The 21,893-nt window shown below is 45.9% G+C and overlaps 1 protein-coding gene across 1 annotated transcript in view; it reads left to right on the top strand.

Moving 5' to 3' along the window:
* AHNAK2 (AHNAK nucleoprotein 2) overlaps positions 1-19,287 on the top strand; it is a 33,706-nt gene extending 14,419 nt beyond the window's left edge. Inside the window, exon 7 of the mRNA XM_080981694.1 lies at positions 156-19,287. Within this exon, the coding sequence (XP_080837820.1) occupies positions 156-16,750 (16,595 nt within the window). The 3' untranslated portion in view covers positions 16,751-19,287. The remainder of the gene's footprint in view (positions 1-155) is intronic.
* Positions 19,288-21,893: the final 2,606 nt, after the last annotated feature.

The following is a 21,893-nucleotide window of genomic DNA, read 5'->3' as shown; positions in this document are numbered from 1 at the left end:
CATCTCTGTTCCCAAAGCAAAAGTGGAAATTCCAGAGGCAGAGGTTTCTGTTAAGGTGCCTGATGCAGAAGACAGCATCGAGGGTGACGGAATAAAAATACACATGCCAAAGTTCAAGATGCCCAGCATGGGATTCTCCAAACCAGAGATCAAAGGTCCCAAAGTCGATGTGGACGTCAGCGCACCCAAGGTTGACATCGCTCTTCCAGACGGCAGTGTAACGAAGCCTGAGATCAAAGCAGGTGACATTTCAGCAGACATAAAGTTCACAGCACCCGACATAAAGATTCCAAAGGGGGAAACTTCCTTGGAACTGAAGGCTCCAGATTTGAAGGTTGAGGCACCATCGGCTGATATTGATGTAGGTGGCATTGAAGCGAAGGTGGAGGGCACCGACAGTGAATTTAAGATGCCAAAACTCCAAATGCCGAAGTTTGGAATGTCACTTCCAAAAGGGAAAGCCATCGCAGAGGGAGATATCAGCTTACCTTCTGTGAAAGTGGATATCTCAAAACCAGAACTGAAAGGGGAAGTGACCCTGCCCTCTGTAGGCATCGAGACTGATGTGAGATTACCTGGAGCTGAAATGAAGGCACCTAGTGTGGAGTTGGAGGTTGCTGAGAAGGGCAAAATCAAAATACCTGATGTCAAAATGCCAAGCGTCAAGGTTCCCAAGCTGAAGACTCCTCAAGTGGGAGTATCGCTGCCAAAGGTTGAGGGAGACATCTCTGTTCCCAAAGCAAAAGTGGAAATTCCAGAGGGAGAGGTCTCTGTTAAGGTGCCTGATGCAGAAGGCAGGATCGAGGGTGGCGGAATGAAAATACACATGCCAAAGTTCAAGATGCCCAGCATGGGTTTCTCCAAACCAGAAATCAAAGGTCCCAAAGTCGATGTGGACATCAGCACACCCAAGGTTGACATTGCTCTTCCTGATGTCAGTGTAACCAAGCCTGAAATCAAAGCAGCTGACATTTCAGCAGACATCAGCCTTTCAGCACCTGACATGAAGTTTCCAAAAGGAGAGGCTTCCTTGGAACTGAAGGCCCCAGACCTAAACGTTGAGTCACCATCGGCAGTTGTCGCTCCAGGTGGAGTTGAAGCGAAGCTGGAGGGTACGGACAGTAAATTTACCATGCCAAAACTCCAAATGCCCAAGTTTGGAATGTCACTTCCCAAGGGGAAAGCCACTGCAGAGGGAGAAATCACCTTACCTTCTGTGGAAGTGGATATCTCCAAACCAGAACTGAAAGGGGAAGTGACCCTGCCCTCTGTGGGGATCGAGACTGACGTGAAATTGCCTGGAGCTGAAATGAAGGCACCTAGTGTGGAGTTGGAGGTCTCTGAGAAGGGCAAAATCAAAATACCTGATGTCAAAATGCCAAGCGTCCAGATCCCAAAAATAAAACCTCCTCAAGTGGGAGTCTCGCTGCCAAAGGTTGAGGGAGACATCTCTGTTCCCAAAGCAAAAGTGGAAATTCCAGAGGCAGAGGTCTCTGTTAAGGTGCCTGAAGCAGAAGGCAGCATCGAGGGTGGCGGAATGAAAATACACATGCCAAAGTTCAAGATGCCCAGCATGGGTTTCTCCAAACCAGAGATCAAAGGTCCCAAAGTTGATGTGGACGTCAGCGCACCCAAGGTTGACATTGCTCTTCCGGACGTCAGTATAACCAAGCCTGAGATCAAAGCAGGCGACATTTCAGCAGATATCAGCCTCTCAGCACCTGACATAAAGATTCCAAAGGGGGAAACTTCCTTGGAACTGAAGGCTCGAGACCTAAAGCTTGAGTCACCATCAGCGGATGTCGTTCTAGGTGGAGTTGAAGCGAAGCTGGAGGGTACGGACAGTAAATTTAAGATGCCAAAAGTCCAAATGCCGAAGTTTGGAATGTCACTTCCAAAAGGGAAAGCCACTGCAGAGGGAGATATGAGCTTACCTTCTGTGGAAGTGGATATCTCAAAACCAGAACTGAAAGGGGAAGTGACCCTGCCCTCTTTAGGCATCAAGACTGATGTGAACTTGCCAGGAGCTAAAATGAAGGCTCCAAGTGTGGAGTTGGAGGTCTCTGAGAAGGGCAAAATCAAAATACCTGATGTCAAAATGCCAAGCGTCAAGGTCGCAAAAATAAAAACTCCTCAAGTGGGAGTCTCGCTGCCAAAGGTTGAGGGAGACATCTCTGTTCCCAAAGCAAAAGTGGAAATTCCAGAGGCAGAGGTCTCTGTTAAGGTGCCTGATGCAGAAGACAGCATCGAGGGTGGCGGAATGAAAATACACATGCCAAAGTTCAAGATGCCCAGCATGGGATTCTCCAAACCAGAGATCAAAGGTCCCAAAGTCAATGTGGATGTCAGCTCACCCAAGGTTGACATTGCTCTTCCAGACGTCAGTGTAACCAAGCCTGAGTTCAAAGCAGGTGACATTTCAGCAGACATGAAGTTCACAGCACCCGACATAAAGATTCCAATGGGGGAAGCTTCCTTGGAACTGAAGGCTCCAGATTTGAAGGTTGAGGCACCATCGGCTGATATTGATGTAGGTGGCATTGAAGCGAAGGTGGAGGGCACGGACAGTAAATTTAAGATGCCAAAACTCCAAATGCCCAAGTTTGGAATGTCACTTCCCAAGGGGAAAGCCGCTGCAGAGGGAGAAATCACCTTACCTTCAGTGGAAGTGGATGTTTCCAAACCAGAACTGAAAAGGGAAGTGACCCTGCCCTCTGTGGGCATCGAGACTGATGTGAAATTGCCCGGAGCTGAAATGAAGGCACCTAGTGTGGAGTTGGAGGTTGCTGAGAAGGGCAAAATCAAAATACCTGATGTCAAAATGCCACGCGTCAAGGTTCCCAAACTGAAGACTCCTCAAGTGGGAGTATCGCTGCCAAAGGTTGAGGGAGACATCTCTGTTCCCAAAGCAAAAGTGGAAATTCCAGAGGGAGAGGTCTCTGTTAAGGTGCCTGAAGCAGAAGGGAGCATCGAGGGTGGCGGAATGAAAATACACATGCCAAAGTTCAAGATGCCCAGCATGGGATTCTCCAAACCAGAGATCAAAGGTCCCAAAGTCGATGTGGACGTCAGCGCACCCAAGGTTGACATTGCTCTTCCGGACGTCAGTGTAACCAAGTCTGAGATCAAAGCAGGTGACATTTCAGCAGACATGAAGTTCACAGCACCTGACGTACAGTTTCCAAAAGGGGAGGCTTCCTTGGAACTGAAGGCTCCAGATTTGAAGGTTGAGGCACCATCGGCTGATATTGATGTAGGTGGCATTGAAGCGAAGGTGGAGGGCACGGACAGTAAATTTAAGATGCCAAAACAACAAATGCCCAAGTTTGGAATGTCATTTCCCAAGGGGAAAGCTGCTCCAGAGGGAGAAATCACCTTACCTTCTGTCGAATTGGATGTCTCCAAACCAGAAATGAAAGGGGAAGTGACCCTGCCCTCTGTGGGCATCGAGACTGACGTGAAATTGCCCGGAGCTGAAATGAAGGCACCTAGTGTGGAGTTGGAGGTTGCTGAGAAGGGCAAAATCAAAATACCTGATGTCAAAATGCCAAGTGTCAAGGTTCCCAAGCTGAAGTCTCCTCAAGTGGGAGTCTCGCTGCCAAAGGTTGAGAGAAACATCTCTGTTCCCAAAGCAAAAGTGGAAATTCCAGAAGCAGAGGTCTCTGTAAAGGTGCCTGATGCAGAAGTCAGGATCGAGGGTGGCGGAATGAAAATACACATGCCAAAGTTCACGATGCCAAGCATGGGTTTCTCCAAACCAGAAATCAAAGGTCCCAAAGTCGATGTGGACGTCAGCACACCCAAGGTTGACATTGCTCTTCCGGACGTCAGTATAACCAAGCCTGAGATCAAAGCAGGCGACATTTCAGCAGACATGAAGTTCACAGGACCTGACGTACAGTTTCCAAAGGGGGAGGCTTCCTTGGAACTGAAGGCTCCAGACCTAAAGGTTGAGGTACCATCAGCGGATTTTGCTCTAGGTGGAGTTGAAGCGAAGGTGGAGGGTACAGACAGTAAATTTAAGATGCCAAAACTCCAAATGCCCAAGTTTGGAATGTCACTTCCCAAGGGGACAGCCACTGCAGAGGGAGAAATCACCTTACCTTCTGTGGAAGTGGATATCTCCAAACCAGAACTGAAAGGGGAAGTGCCCGTGCCCTCTGTGGGCATCGAGACTGACGTGAAATTGCCCGCAGCTGAAATAAAGGCACCTAGTGTGGAGTTGGAGGTCGCTGAGAAGGGCAAAATCAAAATGCCTGGTGTCAAAATGCCAAGCATCAAGGTTCCCAAAATGAAGACTCCTCAAGTGGGAGTCTCGCTTCCAAAGGTTGAAGCAGACATCTCTGTTCCCAAAGCAAAGGTGGAAATTCCAGAGGCAGAGGTCTCTGTTAAGGTGCCTGATGCAGAAGGGAGCATCGAGGGTGGCGGAATGAAAATACACATGCCAAAGGTCAAGATGCCCAGCATGGGATTCTCCAAATCAGAGATCAAAGGTCCCAAAGTCGATATGGACGTCAGCACCCCCAAGGTTGACATTGCTCTTCCAGACGTCAGTGTAACCAAGCCTGAGATCAAAGCAGGTGACATTTCAGCAGACATGAAGTTCACAGGACCTGACGTACAGTTTCCAAAGGGGGAGGCTTCCTTGGAACTGAAGGCTCCAGACCTAAAGGTTGAGGTACCATCAGCAGATTTCGCTCTAGGTGGAGTTGAAGCGAAGCTGGAGGGTACGGACAGTAAATTTAAGATGCCCAAATTCCATATGCCCAAGTTCGGAATGTCACTTCCCAAAGGGAAAGCCACTGCAGAGGGAGAAATCACCTTACCTTCTGTAGATGGGGATGTTTCCAAATCAGAACTGAAAGGGGAAGTGACCCTGCCCTCTGTGGGCATCGAGACTGACGTGAAATTGCCCGGAGCTGAAATGAAGGTACCTAGTGTGGAGTTGGAGGTTGCTGAGAAGGGCAAAATCAAAATGCCTGATGTCAAAATGCCAAGCGTCAAAGTTCCCAAGCTGAAGACTCCTCAAGTGGGAGTCTCGCTGCCACAGGTTGAAGCAGACATCTCCCTTCCCAAAGCAAAAGTGGAAATTCCAGAGGCAGAGGTCTCTGTTAATGTGCCTGATGCAGAAGGGAGCATCGAGGGTGGCGGAATGAAAATACACATGCCAAAGTTCAAGATGCCCAGCATGGGATTCTCCAAACCAGAAATCAAAGGTCCCAGAGTCGATGTGGACGTCAGCGCACCCAAGGTTGACATCGCTCTTCCAGATGTCAGTGTAACCAAGCCTGAAATCAAAGCAGGTGACATTTCAGCAGACATGAAGTTCACAGCACCTGACATAAAGATTCCAAAGGGGGAAGCTTCCTTGGAACTGAAGGCTCCAGACCTAAAGCTTGAGGCACCATCGGCTGATATTGATGTAGGTGGCATTGAAGCGAAGCTGGAGGGCACCGACAGTAAATTTAAGATGCCAAAACTCCAAATGCCCAAGTTTGGAATGTCACTTCCCAAGGGGAAAGCCGCTGCAGAGGGAGAAATCACCTTACCTTCTGTGGAAGTGGATATCTCCAAACCAGAACTGAAAGGGGAAGTGACCCTGCCCTCTGTGGGCATCGAGACTGACGTGAAATTGCCCGCAGCTGAAATGAAGGCACCTAGTGTGGAGTTGGAGGTCGCTGAGAAGGGCAAAATCAAAATGCCTGATGTCAAAATGCCAAGCGTCAAAGTTCCCAAGCTGAAGACTCCTCAAGTGGGAGTCTCGCTGCCACAGGTTGAAGCAGACATCTCCCTTCCCAAAGCAAAAGTGGAAGTTCCAGAGGCAGAGGTCTCTGTTAAGGTGCCTGAAGCAGAAGGCAGCATTGAGGGTGGCGGAATGAAAATACACATGCCGAAGGTCAAGATGCCCAGCATGGGATTCTCCAAATCAGAGATCAAAGGTCCCAAAGTCGATATGGACGTCAGCACACCCAAGGTTGACATTGCTCTTCCAGACGTCAGTGTAACCAAGCCTGAGATCAAAGCAGGTGACATTTCAGCAGACATGAAGTTCACAGGACCTGACGTGCAGTTTCCAAAGGGGGAGGCTTCCTTGGAACTGAAGGCTCCAGACCTAAAGGTTGAGGCACCATCATCGGATTTCGCTCTAGGTGGAGTTGAAGCGAAGCTGGAGGGTACGGACAGTAAATTTAAGATGCCCAAATTCCATATGCCCAAGTTCGGAATGTCACTTCCCAAAGGGAAAGCCACTGCAGAGGGAGAAATCACCTTACCTTCTGTAGATGGGGATGTTTCCAAATCAGAACTGAAAGGGGAAGTGACCCTGCCCTCTGTGGGCATCGAGACTGACGTGAAATTGCCCGGAGCTGAAATGAAGGTACCTAGTGTGGAGTTGGAGGTTGCTGAGAAGGGCAAAATCAAAATGCCTGATGTCAAAATGCCAAGCGTCAAAGTTCCCAAGCTGAAGACTCCTCAAGTGGGAGTCTCGCTGCCACAGGTTGAAGCAGACATCTCCCTTCCCAAAGCAAAAGTGGAAGTTCCAGAGGCAGAGGTCTCTGTTAAGGTGCCTGAAGCAGAAGGCAGCATTGAGGGTGGCGGAATGAAAATACACATGCCGAAGGTCAAGATGCCCAGCATGGGTTTCTCCAAACCAGAAATCAAAGGTCCCAAAGTCGATGTGGACGTCAGCGCACCCAAGGTTGACATTGCTCTTCCAGACGTCAGTGTAACCAAGCCTGAAATCAAAGCAGGTGACATTTCAGCAGACATGAAGTTCACAGCACCTGACATAAAGATTCCAAAGGGGGAAGCTTCCTTGGAACTGAAGGCTCGAGACCTAAAGCTTGAGGCACCATCGGCTGATATTGATGTAGGTGGCATTGAAGCGAAGCTGGAGGGCACCGACAGTAAATTTAAGATGCCAAAACTCCAAATGCCCAAGTTTGGAATGTCACTTCCCAAGGGGAAAGCCACTGCAGAGGGAGAAATCACCTTACCTTCTGTGGAAGTGGATATCTCCAAACCAGAACTGAAAGGGGAAGTGCCCCTGCCCTCTGTGGGCATCGAGACTGATGTGAAATTGCCCGGAGCTGAAATGAAGGCACCAAGTGTGGAGTTGGAGGTGTCTAAGAAGGGCAAAATCAAAATGCCTGACGTCAAAATGCCAAGCATGAAGGTCCCTGAGCTGAAGACTCCTCAGGTGGGAGTCTCGCTGCCGAAGGCTGAGGGAGACATCTCTGTTCCCAAAGCAAAAGTGGAAATTCCAGAGACAGAGGTCTCTGTTAAAGTGCCTGATGCAGAAGGCAGGATCGAGGGTGGCGGGATGAAAATACACATGCCAAAGTTCAAGATGCCCAGCATAGGTTTCTCCAAACCAGAAATCAAAGGTCCCAAAGTCGATGTGGACGTCAGCGCCCCCAAGTTTGACATTGCTCTTCCAGACGTCAGTGTAACCAAGCCTGAGATCAAAGCAGGTGACATTTCAGCAGACATCAGCCTTTCAGCACCTGACGTGAAGTTTCCAAAAGGAGACACTTCCTTGGAGCTGAAGGCTCCAGACCTAAACGTTGAGGCACCATCGGCAGATGTCACTCTAGGTGGAGTTGAAGCGAAGCTGGAGAGCACGGACAGTAAATTTAAGATGCCAAAATTCCAAATGCCCAAGTTTGGAATGTCACTTCCCAGGGGGAAAGCCGCTGCAGAGGGAGAAATCACCTTACCTTCTGTGGAAGTGGATATCTCCAAACCAGAACTGAAAGGGGAAGTGACCCTGCCCTCTGTGGGCATCGAGACTGACGTGAAATTGCCCGCAGCTGAAATGAAGGCACCTAGTGTGGAGTTGGATGTCGCTGAGAAGGGCAAAATCAAAATGCCTGATGTCAAAATGCCAAGCGTCAAAGTTCCCAAGCTGAAGACTCCTCAAGTGGGAGTCTCGCTGCCACAGGTTGAAGCAGACATCTCCCTTCCCAAAGCAAAAGTGGAAATTCCAGAGGCAGAGGTCTCTGTTAAGGTGCCTGAAGCAGAAGGCAGCATTGAGGGTGGCGGAATGAAAATACACATGCCAAAGTTCAAGATGCCCAGCATGGGATTCTCCAAATCAGAGATCAAAGGTCCCAAAGTCGATATGGACGTCAGCACCCCCAAGGTTGACATTGCTCTTCCAGACGTCAGTGTAACCAAGCCTGAGATCAAAGCAGGTGACATTTCAGCAGACATGAAGTTCACAGGACCTGACGTGCAGTTTCCAAAGGGGGAGGCTTCCTTGGAACTGAAGGCTCCAGACCTAAAGGTTGAGGCACCATCATCGGATTTCGCTCTAGGTGTAGTTGAAGCGAAACTGGAGGGTACGGACAGGAAATTTAAGATGCCCAAATTCCATATGCCCAAGTTCGGAATGTCACTTCCCAAGGGGAAAGCTGTTGCAGAGGGAGAAATCACCTTACCTTCGGTGGAATTGGATGTTTCCAAACCAGAACTGAAAGGGGAAGTGACCCTGCCCTCTGTGGGCATTGAGACTGACGTGGAATTGCCCGCAGCTGAAATGAAGGCACCTAGTGTGGAGTTGGAGGTCGCTGAGAAGGGCAAAATCAAAATGCCTGGTGTCAAAATGCCCAAAACGAAGACTCCTCAAGTGGGAGTCTCACTGCCCAAGGTTGAGGCAGACATCTCGGTTCCCAAAGCAAAAATGGAAATTCCAGAGGCAGAGGTCTCTGTTAAGGTGCCTGATGCAGAAGGGAGCATCGAGGGTGGCGGAATGAAAATACACATGCCAAAGTTCAAGATGCCCAGCATGGGTTTCTCCAAACCAGAAATCAAAGGTCCCAAAGTCGATGTGGACGTCAGCGCACCCAAGGTTGACATTGCTCTTCCAGACGTCAGTGTAACCAAGCCTGAAATCAAAGCAGGTGACATTTCAGCAGACATGAAGTTAACAGGACCTGACGTACAGTTTCCAAAGGGGGAGGCTTCCTTGGAACTGAAGGCTCCAGACGTAAAGGTTGAGGCACCACTAGTCGATGTTGATTTGGGAGGTGTTGAGACAAAGGTGGAAGGCATGGACAGTAAATTTAAAAGGCCTAAATTCCAAATGCCCAAGTTTGGAATTTCATTTCCCAAAGGTAAAGCCAGTGTAGATGGCATGGGCACCCTACCTTCTGTGGAAGTAGATGTCTCCATACCAGAACAGAAAGGCGAAGTCATACTGCCCTCTATGAGCATCGAGACAGATTTGAAATTGCAAGGAGCTGAAATACGGGCACCTAGTGCAGAATTGGAGGTCTCTGAGAAAGGAAAAATCAAAGTGCCCGATGTCAAAATGCCAAGCGTCAAGGTCCCCAAAATGAGGACTCCTCAGGTGGGAGTCTCACTGCCAAAAGTACAAGCAGACATCTCTCTTCCCACAGCAGCAATGGAGAATCCAGAGGCTTCCTCATCTGTCAATGTGCCTCATGCGGAAAGTAGCATTAAGAGTGGCGGGATGAAAATGCACATGCCAAAGTTCAAGATGCCCAGCATGGGTTTTTCCAAACCAGAAATCAAAGGTCCCAAAGTCGATGTGGACGTCAGCGCACCCAAAGTTGACATTGATCTTCCTGATGTCAGTGTAACCAAGCCTGAAATCAAAGCAGGTGACATTTCAGCAGACATGAAGTTCACAGCACCTGACATAAAGATTCCACAGGGGGAAGCTTCCTTGGAACTGAAGGCTCCAGACCTAAACATTGAGGCACCACCGGCAGATGTCGCTCTAGGTGGAGTTGAAGCGAAGCTGGAGGGCACTGACACTAAATTTAAGATGCCAAAATTCCAAATGCCCAAGTTTGGAATGTCACTTCCCAAGGGGAAAGCCACTGCAGAGGGAGAAATCACCTTACCTTCTGTGGAAGTGGATATCTCCAAACCAGAACTGAAAGGGGAAGTGCCCCTGCCCTCAGTGGGCATCGAGACTGGTGTGAAATTGCCCGGAGCTGAAATGAAGGCACCAAGTGTGGAGTTGGAGGTGTCTGAGAAGGGCAAAATCAAAATACCTGATGTCAAAATGCCAAGCGTCAAGGTCCCAAAAATAAAACCTCCTCAAGTGGGAGTCTCGCTGCCGAATGTTGATACAGACATCTCTGTTCCCAAAGCAAAAGTGGAAATTCCAGAGGCAGAGATCTCTGTTAAAGTGCCTGATGCAGAAGGCAGGATCGAGGGTGGCGGAATGAAAATACACATGCCAAAGTTCAAGATGCCCAGCATAGGTTTCTCCAAACCAGAAATCAAAGGTCCCAAAGTCGATGTGGACGTCAGCGCCCCCAAGTTTGACATTGCTCTTCCAGACGTCAGTGTAACCAAGCCTGAGATCAAAGCAGGTGACATTTCAGCAGACACCAGCCTTTCAGCACCTGACGTGAAGTTTCCAAAAGGAGACGCTTCCTTGGAGCTGAAGGCTCCAGACCTAAACGTTGAGGCACCATCGGCAGATGTCGCTCTAGGTGGAGTTGAAGCGAAGCTGGAGAGCACCGACACTAAATTTAAGATGCCAAAATTCCAAATGCCCAAGTTCGGAATGTCACTTCCCAAGGGGAAAGCCACTGCAGAGGGAGAAATCACCTTACCTTCTGTGGAAGTGGATATCTCCAAACCGGAACTGAAAGGGGAAGTGACCCTACCCTCTGTGGGCATCGAGACTGATGTGAAATTGCCCGCAGCTGAAATAAAGGCACCTAGTGTGGAGTTGGAAGTTGCTGAGAAGGGCAAGATCAAAATGCCTGATGTCAAAATGCCAAGCGTCAAGGTTCCCAAAATGAAGACTCCTCAAGTGGGAGTTTCACTGCCCAAGGTTGAGGCAAATATCTCTGTTCCCAAAGCAAAAGTGGAAATTCCAGAGGCAGAGGTCTCTGTTAAGGTACCTGATGCAGAAGGCAGCATCGAGAGTGGAGGGATGAAAATACACATGCCAAAGTTCAAGATGCCCAGCATGGGTTTCTCCAAACCAGAGATCAAAGGTCCCAAAGTCGATGTGAACATCAGCGCACCCAAGGTTGACATTGCTCTTCCAGACGTCAGTGTAACCAAGCCTGAGATCAAAGCAGGCGACATTTCAGCAGACATCAACCTTTCAGCACCTGACATGAAGTTTCCAAAAGGAGAGGCTTCCTTGGAGCTGAAGGCTCCAGACCTAAACGTCGAGGCACCATCGGCAGATGTCCATTTAGGTGGAGTTGAAGCGAAGCTGGAGGGCACGGACAGTAAATTTAAGATGCCAAAATTCCAAATGCCCAAGTTTGGAATGTCACTTCCCAAGGGGAAAGCCGCTGCAGAGGGAGAAATCACCTTACCTTCTGTGGAAGTGGATATCTCCAAACCAGAACTGAAAGGGGAAGTGACCCTGCCCTCTGTGGGCATCGAGACTGACGTGAAATTGCCCGCAGCTGAAATGAAGGCACCTAGTGTGGAGTTGGAGGTCGCTGAGAAGGGCAAAATTCAAATGCCTGATGTCAAAATGCCAAGCGTCAAAGTTCCCAAGCTGAAGACTCCTCAAGTGGGAGTCTCGCTGCCAAAGGTTGAAGCAGACATCTCCCTTCCCAAAGCAAAAGTGGAAGTTCCAGAGGCAGAGGTCTCTGTTAAGGTGCCTGATGCAGAAGGCAGCATTGAGGGTGGCGGGATGAAAATACACATGCCAAAGTTCAAGATGCCCAGCATGGGTTTCTCCAAACCAGAAATCAAAGGTCCCAAAGTCGATGTGGACGTCAGCACACCCAAGGTTGACATTGCTCTTCCGGACGTCAGTGTAACCAAGCCTGAGATGAAGGCAGGGGACATTTCAGCAGATATCAAGTTCTCTGCACCTGATGTGAATATTCCAAAGGGGGAGACTTCCTTGGAACTGAGAGCTGCAGACCTACAAATAGAGGTACCTTCTGCTGAGATTACTCTGGATGGTTCTGAGGCAAAGATGGAGGGCCTAGACAGTAAATTTAAGATGCCAAAGCTCCAAGCGCCCAAATTTGGAATTTCGCTTCCCAAAGTGAAAGGTGCAGATGAGGAGATCACTTTTCCATCTGTGGATATTTCTGTTCCAAAATCAGATGCTGACATCCAAGGACCAGATTCAGAAGGCAAAAATATTAAACGTGAAAGCTATGAAAAAGAAATTGTTGAAAAAGAAAGCAAATTTAAAATGCCAAAATTCAAGCTTCCATCATTTAGCTGGTCTCCAAAGAAAGAAGCAAGTGTTTCTACTGATATTTATGCAAATTTAGAAGATCCCTCAGTTCCAGTTCCAACAGGTGATATTGAATCTGAATTAACACTCACTGTAGAGGAAGGTGAAGTCCACATTGAAGACCTAGAGGGACATATATCTTTTGATAAAGACAGCGAGAAAACCAAAATCAGAAGGCCTCATTTTAGCATGCCAAAGATATCCCTTCCAAAAATGAAAAGTCATAAAGCAGAAATATCTGTACCACAGTTGCATGCTGACATGACAGTATCTACGATAGCGGATGAAGGAAAGATGTCACTACAAATGCGGGATACAGATATCAGTGGTAGTGATTCTAGAAAAGGCATCAAAATGCCCGAAGTTAAGCTTCCAAGCCTAGAACTTTCCAAACCAGAACTTAAAGTTCCAAAAATGGACATGGAAATCAGCTTACCTGAAAGTGATGTCAAACTTTCTATACCTGATGCCAGTCTTTCAGAAGCAGAATTAAAATCACTTGATGTTGGTGATAATGTTAGTAAGACAATGGCAGAAATTAAAGTCCCTGTGGTGAAAGGCCTAGAAGTAGGAGTTGAAGGACCGTCCACTGATATCTCTGTAGATGGAACAGAGATAAAAACTGAAGGAATGGATGGGAAGATGAAAAGGCCTAAATTCCAAAGGCCTAAGTTTGGAATCTCATTTTCTAAAGGAAAAACTCCAGACACCGAGATTAGTTTACCATCTGAAGATGCAAAAGTTCCTCAGTTGAAAACGACTACAGATATTGCAGATATTGCAGTAGAGGCTCCAACACTTGAAGGAGAAGGTGACTTAGCTGGTTCAGGAAAAACCGGCCCCGAAGGGAAAATTAAAATGCCCCCAATCCCTAGAACCGACATGAAGATTCCAGCAATAGACATAAAATTACCATCAGTGGGTCTTTCTGTGGCACAGCCAGAGACGGAGGCTCAAGATTTGGTTGCTGCAGCAAAAGATGCTAAATTTGAGGGAGATATAAAGACTGGAAGTATAGATGCAGAAGAAAAAGAAGGGCATTTCAAAATGCCAAAATTCAAATTGCCATCATTTAATTGGTCACCTAAAAAGGAAGCAAGTCTTAAGACTACTGCAAAGGAACCTCTGGAAGAACCTAAATTGACTATCTTATCAGATGATACAGATGCAGAACTAACAGCAGTTCTGTCAGAAGATCAAGAAGTCCACATGGAGCTAGATGCTGAAATAGCTACAAAAAAAGGTCAGATGAAAAGGCCACATTTTAATATGCCCAAAATCTCCCTTCACAGGCCAAAGCTACCAAAATCGCAGGGTAGCCTGCCAAAAGTGGAGGCAGATATTACTGTGGAAAGAGAAGGGGCTTTGGTACACATACCTGATATAGAGAGCAGTTTTACCACACAGAAAGAAGAAGAAACCGAAATATGCATAAAAATGCCAAAGGGCACATCAAAAGTGGAAATCAAAGCTCCCCAAGTAGATACCGATATTAAAGTTGATATTAAGGAGCCCACCATAGATAGTTCAGTTGAACTGAAAAGTGCAGAAATAGGATCTGAAGGTGAAATCAATGTGGATAGTGGAAGTATGAAAACGGATGTTGCGGAGGGCACAATTAGAATGCTAAAACTCCAAATGCCAAAGTTTGGAATTTCAGTTCCAGAAGGAAAATTGCCAGAGACTGGGGTCACCTTACCCGAAATGGAAACTGAAGTTTCTCATCTACAAGCAACAAAAGACTTTGAGAGACTTTGCGGCGAAGCTCCAACCTTGGAAGTAAAAGCTGAACCCGCTGATGCAGAAATAAAGGTGTCAGCTGGAGAAATACAAATGCCCAGAGTTGACATCGAAGTATCTGACATATCTGTTCTCAGCCCTGCTGAGCAGGATGCAAAAGAACAAGGAGAACTTGAAGCAAAGTCTGGAGAGAGTCAAACTGAGGAGTCTCCGGGTTGGTTTAAAATGCCAAAGTTTAGGATGCCTTCATTTGTCCGATCATCTTCAAAGGGGAAAAAAGGTGATGCTGAAGGAGATGGCAGTACAGGAAAAGCTCCTCTTGCTGAAGTAGAAATAAAAGCTCCTGAAATGGCAAGCCAGTCTCCCCATGTGGTTAGTGAATTGTATTCTGGACAGGACATTTTAGAAGGCAAAGTCATGTTTCCTCAGGAGGACATTACAAAAGATGGAGTTTCAATACAGAAGGAAAAGGACTTCAGAACTGGCCTATTAATGGGGGAAGGCAGTTTTTCACAGGCCTCAGGAAAAGCTGACGATAAAATAAGTCCCCTGGGATCTAAAACATATGCTGATGTAGTTAAGCTTGGTGCTGAAGGACAGATTGTACAGATACATAAAACTTCATCCACTGTCCCCACATCAGAAATCAGTGTACCAGATGTGGATATTGACATGACAGTGGCTGAGACACATGCCACTAAAATTACTGTGGCTGGAACAGAGGAAAAAGTTGGTGCTATCATTACAGAGGCAAACGTCGCTGAGCAAAGCCCTGATGCAAAGACTGAAAAGGAGAGCCAAATAAAATCACCCAAAAAGGATATTCAAGGAAAAGAAAGCATATTCAAAATGCCAAAGTTCAGTGTGCCTTCTTTTGGATGGTCAACCACAAAAACCACCAAGAAAGTTGATGATGCTACATCTGACTTGCAAGAGCCTGATATTAGACCACCAGAAGTTAGAATGGATGTTTCAGTCACTGATGAAGACTTTGAAATAATAGAGTACCCAATAGAAGGCTTTGAAAAAGATATGCCTGTGGAAGGAGAAGTGAAAGCAGAAGGGACAGATGGCTCAAGTAAAACAAAATCATCAAAATTCAAGATGCCAAAGTTTGGCAGTTTACGTACCAAATCACGAAGTGCAGAAGTTGATGCTGATCCACCAAAAACAGAGGCTGAGGTGTCACTAGATAAAACTGAAGGACAGATATTTGGAATCCCGGCTCAAAAAGCAGAAGAGTTTGTTGACATGAAAAGTAGAAAACTTGACCTTGCGGAGAAACCAGGAGACACCACAGGCAAACAAGATTTTGAAGATTCAGAGATAAATTTCCATATTCACAAACTTAAAATACCCAAGTTCACATACAGCACATCTGTAGCTGAAGGACGAGTGTTGACTTCAGAAGACACAACACACATGAAATGTGCTGCTACTGATACAGATGGTGATGGTGCCCCTCAACAAGAATTCAGAACTACATTCCTCGATAAGAAGGTAGAAGACATTGGTTGTAATATCCAGAAATCAACAGTCAGAATTACAACATTGTCTGACATCCAAAGAACACAAGTGGAAACTAAACTGCCATCTACAGATCCTTCTTTTGAGGAGACAACAACACTCATACAGAGGCCACTGGAATTCAACATTAAATTCCCTACAGAAAAAATAGACACCATGAATGGTAAAATCCAAAAATCAGTAGCTAAAATTACAACACTGTCGGAACCAGATATTCAGACAACACACCTTGAGTGTAAACTCCCATCTACTGAGTCATTTATTCAAAGTTCATCACTGCACATTGAAGGACCATACTTTGAAGGAAACGGAAAACAGCCACAAGGTAAATCTGCGTTTGACTCCTGCGATTCTGAAAGTCAGGAATCTTTCTCAACTCAGATAGTGAGAGAATCAGAGATTCCTCCATCAGAAGTTCAAACTGCCACCTATGGGTTTTCTCTTTTAAAAGTGAAAATTCAGGAATCACTTGTGAACTTGGATATGCCAGTCAAACTGTCTTCTACAGAATATACGAGTGAAATGTTTGAGAGTAAAGATCACCAACCTTCAGGTGAAAAGGCAAGAGAAACAACACAAAAGACCAGCTTTGCTGAACTGAAAGTATCAGACAAAGGCCAAGAACTTACTGAAGAAGCATCTTCTACTACTAAGTTGACAAAGCTGAAAGCATTTGCAGTTGAAGTACAATCTTCTGATGAGTTTGCAGACAGTTCAATGATGTCTGAATCTGCTGTAGAAATTACCGAAGAAACTGAAGTTGCAAGGGCTGAAGAAGAGTCAACAACAGATCCAAAGGAAAAATCTGATAGTAAGAGATCTTCTGGCAGGTTTAAATTTTGGCTTCCAAGTCTTGGGTTTTCTTCCTCTGTTGATGACACAGGCACAGATTCCAAACCTGAAGTTCAAAAACCATTTCAAGAAGAGACACAAGTCGATGTCCCATCCACATCAGACAGTGACACTGCCAAACAAACTGAAAAAGCTGGGTGGTTTAGATTCCCTAAGTTAGGTTTTTCATCTCCAACAAAAAAGGGAAGGGAAACTGATAAAGTAGAAGAGACAGATCCAAAAGAAGAAAAACCTCAGGATGAGGAAAGTCCAACAGAAAAATCAGAAACTTTTTTTGATGCACAGGAATCCTTGCCACCTAATGAAACAGTCGCAGAGAGTGAAACCTCAGAGACCACACCCATTGTTTCATCTTCTGCAAGAACTGAATTGATACTGCTAGAGAAAGGGAAAGCTCCAACCCAAAGTGTTCCTGAAGAGGCATAAAATTAAGATGGTTTCTTTTCCTTCAAAATTCAAGCATACATAAAAATGTGATGAAACACTTTTCTAGGCAGGGGAGAATTAGAAAACACATTGCCTTCTTTCCAGCAAAAGAAAATAAAACATTACATTAAAAGGATCGAAGAAATGTTTTGATTAAAATTACAGTACTGTTTTCAAGCTCATTGAAATATAGAAAAATAGTTCTTAACAAAAACACTTGTTGCATGGGACATAAGGAAACAAATTAGACAAAGGAAGCTACTGACAAGAGACATCCGTAGTTCTAATGAAACCAACAAAGACCCTTTCTATTAATTTCCACAAGTGTTCCTTCTTCAGACCTATTTAGAGGAATAAAGACTGGACAAAAGTTTAAATATAATCATTTGAGAATCAAATCACAGCAATGATTTTGTTCTAGATTATTTGCAGAGTATTAGGAAGCTAGTGCTGGAAGAATTAGGAGACATATTTTCTTTTTTAGATTTTATTTTTTTAACTGTATTTCTGCTGCTATCTTATGAAAAGTATATATAAATATATTTTCATTATCTTTGAGCAATAGGCATATTTCAGGATCGTTTTGAAACATAGACCAAATGGAAATAATACTGTAAATGTTACAATGCTTATTCTTCCTTTCCAGTCACAAAGCATCTTGCCAGTTTTCAAGACTATCAGTTAAACTGAAGTATCGGCACCTAAAAGACATTGATTGTCAGTCCTAAACATTTTGCAGAACAGCATATATAAATGTTACTTCTGAAATTTCTTTTTAATGACAAAAAATCTTAGCACCAGTGTCTTAAGATATGTGTTAGCGTGCCTTTTGAAGTTTTATATATGTAAAATATCGGGACTAGCCAACATCTGGTCACCTGGGTGAAAAGTAGCTATAAGAAAAATATTGCTTGCCTTCATGCTTGTCCTGTGGCAAGTTGGGTAAATGCATTTGCCACTGTACAGAAGAAGCAGTTTTAACTATGCCCCTGCAAATATTTTTTCAAACCTTTGCACTGGGGAGTCAAAAGTTGAACCTGGTACATGATGCACACAGCCAGTTTCCTCCCGACTGGAGGCCAACACACACAAAATTCCTGTGGCTACCATGCCTGTAACTGATTACCTGAGCAGATACAGGCTGTATGCCTGTATGGTGGATACAGGATGGATACAAATGACTTACTATGTGAAAACTTGCCACGGTGCATATTTAATTGGTGTCTGTTTTGTCCTGCCAAGCGGCGAGAGTTTGACCCACACTTCCTCACATTTCTAATCAGGTAGAGAAATGCGGCAGAATTCCTCATGCAATTTTGCAAGACAAAACAAGCCTCTTCTGTTGTTCTTCCCTCATTATTGTCTGATGGGGGAGAGCCAGCTCAAGACATGCTACCTGAGGTGAAAGACAAGATGCCCCCCCTTCCCCTATTCCTCATACAGAAGCCAAGCAGACTGCCGACTGAACCTTACTGCAACACTGCCAGCAGGTAGAACAGGGCATCTGAGGGCAGAGGGCTCACCTACAGGGGACACAGGGCAATATTGTGGCACACACAGCTCTGTTCTCCAACACCTTGCTGCTTGTCTCCACCACCTAGTATCTGCCTGAGGCAATCGCTCCACTCTGCCTAATGGCAGAGCCAACCTTAGGGACCTTCCTGTACACATTTAGGCTGCCCGTGTGATTTAGAGCATCAGATTCACCAGTGTTCTAAATTGTGCAAGGGATTCAGAAGGATCCCTGGCGCTGAAGTATTTTTCTAAACGTGGAGGACAATGGTGTCAGTTGCCAGGTCATGACAGACTGGGTGGGGTAAGGTCCATGGGGTCATCCCCACTTCAGCCATATGAGGCATGAAGGGGGTTACAGTTGACGTGAAAATGCCTACAGCATAAGTTATGACTTGTCAACCATAATCTGTATTCATTTGTTGACACTCATTCACCCCAGTATTGTTTTGTACCCTTCTGCTGAGCAGTAAAAACAAACCCTCACAGGCCAGGTACAGATATGTAACCACATGATCACCAGTAATCACTCTCAGTCCAAAGACATGTGTTGGGCAGACCAAAGCCGTCACATTCATTAATCCATCTAACCATTCAAAAGCGGCATTCGTTGACTCCAATCTTAAGACAAGGGTCATAAGATCCAACTGTCTTGATAAAGAGAACCTTCTGACCACAACAGTACCCCTACAGAATGGGGGCTGAAGTGGCTTAAGGTGTGTACTTCAGTGTGACTGGATTGTAAACTGGCGTTCAAGTGACTTCAGAAATAAAACTTAATAGTCAGGAGTTTAGTGCTTGGATAAGATGGAAGGGAGCATATGTAAGTGGCTTTAACTTTCCTAAGGATATAGGTTGTAAATAGTTATTGTTTGCCTTTTGGATTATATGAATGCTTGCTACACGTATGCAGCCAACAAGATGGTACACACATGCCTGTGAAACATTGTGCTTATGTACGGCAACAATGTTGATTGTATCCTGGCTATGCTCCTCCTGATACAGAAATAAAAGTAGTACCATTAGTATTGTGATCGTCATTCTGATTCTGAAGAAATACTATCCATGCTAACATGCCTATGTGGCTATCTAAAATGTCTGGGAAAGTTGGGGATTGGGGAATCTCTGGTTGTTAGGACTAGGATTCTGAGTTCATTTGCAAAAACAAATACAACAAAACCCTGGAATGTCCCTGAGATGGAACTCCTTCCCTTCCATCTGCAGATTTGGGAATTATCTGCAAATCTGGAAATTATCTTCTCTTGCATTCAAGTTTAGCAGTCCGACAATGACTGTTAAGCCTGTACTGTAGATAAAGTCTGCAGGGGGACCTGGGACAATTTCCAAAGTAGTAGGTGAAACTACTACTGTGCCATGTGAACTGCAGATGTCAGAAAATACCTGAGAACAACAAAACCTGGGTTCGGTGGGTAATTTGTCAGTCCTCTATACTCTTGCCAGTTACAGCCCATTTACTTTGTGCCATAAATTTTAATGATAACTGCTTTGAGGTTATTTATGTGTTTGTTACAATCAAGCCACATGTAAATCTGGTGACGTAAATAAGTGAATGATCGCTAGCCATCAGTGCTAGATTGCAGGGTCATTTTCCGGGTTTAGAGAGTCCATGGCAATATGTCAACTTTTCCTCCGCAAAAGGCAATGTGGCACTGAGAAGCTAGAGGGAGTCAAATTGCCCTACCCACAGGGGTGGGCAAGTGACAGGGGTGGTTGTTGTTGCTGCACTGTGGAAGCTCAGGCCATTGGTGAACTCCCCCACAAAATTAGGGCCTTAGTAATTTAATTATATGCCAACCTTCTGACTGGGTTGCCCTGTGGCAGGGGTTGGCAAAAATTTTAGCCACGGTCTGGTCCACTGTCCCTCAGACCTTGTGGCGGGCTGGAGAAGCGGCGCTGGGGGGGGGGCTGCAAGAATAGGCAAGGGGGGCAAGTAGTCCTCCTCCCCAGCCCCAGCCGCTGTGCTTACCTTCCCAGGAGCTGCCGCCACTGCTGCTTCTCGTGGGTAGGCAGAGGGAGCTTGTTCGCTCTGCTCTCTGGTCCACAGGAGCACCAGGGCAGCGGCGGCAGCGGAGGGAAGAGGGGCTGCTTAAAATGGCGCTCAGCCAGCCAGTTTGTGAGAGGCAGAGGGGGGAATGGAATGGTGCGGGGGGGGGGGAATGGCACAGCCTGAACAAACAGAAGCCCCATGCCGATCCACGGAGAGTCCGCCAGACAGATCCTGAAGGCAATTGGGCCTGATCCGGCCCCCGGGCCTTCGTTTGCTGACCCCTGCCCTGTGGTGTTGATGGACATGAAAGCATGTAACCAATTATGTATTCAAAATTGTTCCACCCTGGCTTTTGGCCCCTGCAGGGTCCTCAAGGCAGCCTCCAAATTAAAAACACAGATATCTAATTTTAAAAAAAGGAATGCAATCCGTGCAACAATTTTTGTTGTGTTTTTTTTTTAAAAAAAGCCTTTAAAACCACAAAAGTAGAAAGTGTAAAAGCAAGTCAGTTTAAAATAATATAATGCCACACCAGGAGGTTAGTCAAAGCAGGGTTTTTTAAAAAAGGACTTGAGCGTTCGGCTTTTCAGCTACACTGGCCTCTAGTTCATTTCCAGATATCATTCAAAGTGCTGGTAATTATTGCAAGGTGCAAAATGGCTTGGGACTAGATTATTTGAAGAAGCTTCTCTTGATTTCAACCGGTCCCATCCACACATTTTACTCCTGGAAAAAGTTACCCCAGGCCTAGTAGAAGCAGTATATTGTCACTTTTTAATATATAAAGCTATGCCGACTGCTTCCCGGCTAAGAATTACAGAGAGACAGAAGCGGGTCTAGTTCAACTTTCCTTATCAGTTGTACCCTTCCTCCATTTTTAAAATAAATGCCCATTAATTTAGCACAAACGTCCACACCAACTCTGCATGCACAGTTAAGACAAAGGAACAATAAACATATTTTCGGCATGCTGAGTTCACAGTTAACAAAATTTGCAGTGGGTCTTTCCACCATCAGAGCCTAGCAGTCCAATTTACATTAGGCCTCTGCATTTTTATTACAGCTTCACGATGTGCGCAAATAGATATCCTTATTCTCCTTCCACCCATGGTAGACATCGTGGTTGTTTCATGGTGAGGAAGGTTGTGCCACTCGTTGGCCTCCAAGCAATGCCGGATTTACGTATAAGCTAAATGTTTTTTTTTGGGGGGGGGTACTTATGTATTTATATTGCTGTACACTGACCTGATATTTCATGGGTATAAGTAGTGGGTTGACAAGGCAGACGACACAGAGATTTCTCCAAGTGGTTCTTTATAGTAAGCTAGAACTGAACTGAACTGAACAGCTCAGCCGGCCTGCTTTTATAGTCAGCCGGCTGTCAACATTGTAACAACACCACCCCAGGGTTTCCCGCCTAAATTAACTGACGCGGACCTGAGTGAAAACTGTATACAGTGGTACCTCTGGATGCGAATGGGATCTGCTCCGGAGCCCCATTTGTATCCTGAAGCGAACGCAACCCACGTCTGCGCATGCACGGGTCGTGATTCGCCGTTTCTGTACAAGCGCATGACTACATTTTGACCGTCTGCGCGTGCGCGAGTGGCGAAACCCGGAAGT

This window comes from Podarcis pityusensis (assembly GCF_964106645.2).
Source record: "Podarcis pityusensis genome assembly, chromosome: 1".
NCBI lineage: Eukaryota > Metazoa > Chordata > Lepidosauria > Squamata > Lacertidae > Podarcis > Podarcis pityusensis.
The sequence above is the reverse complement of the archived record's forward strand: the minus strand, read 5'-3'. Positions and strand labels throughout refer to the sequence as shown.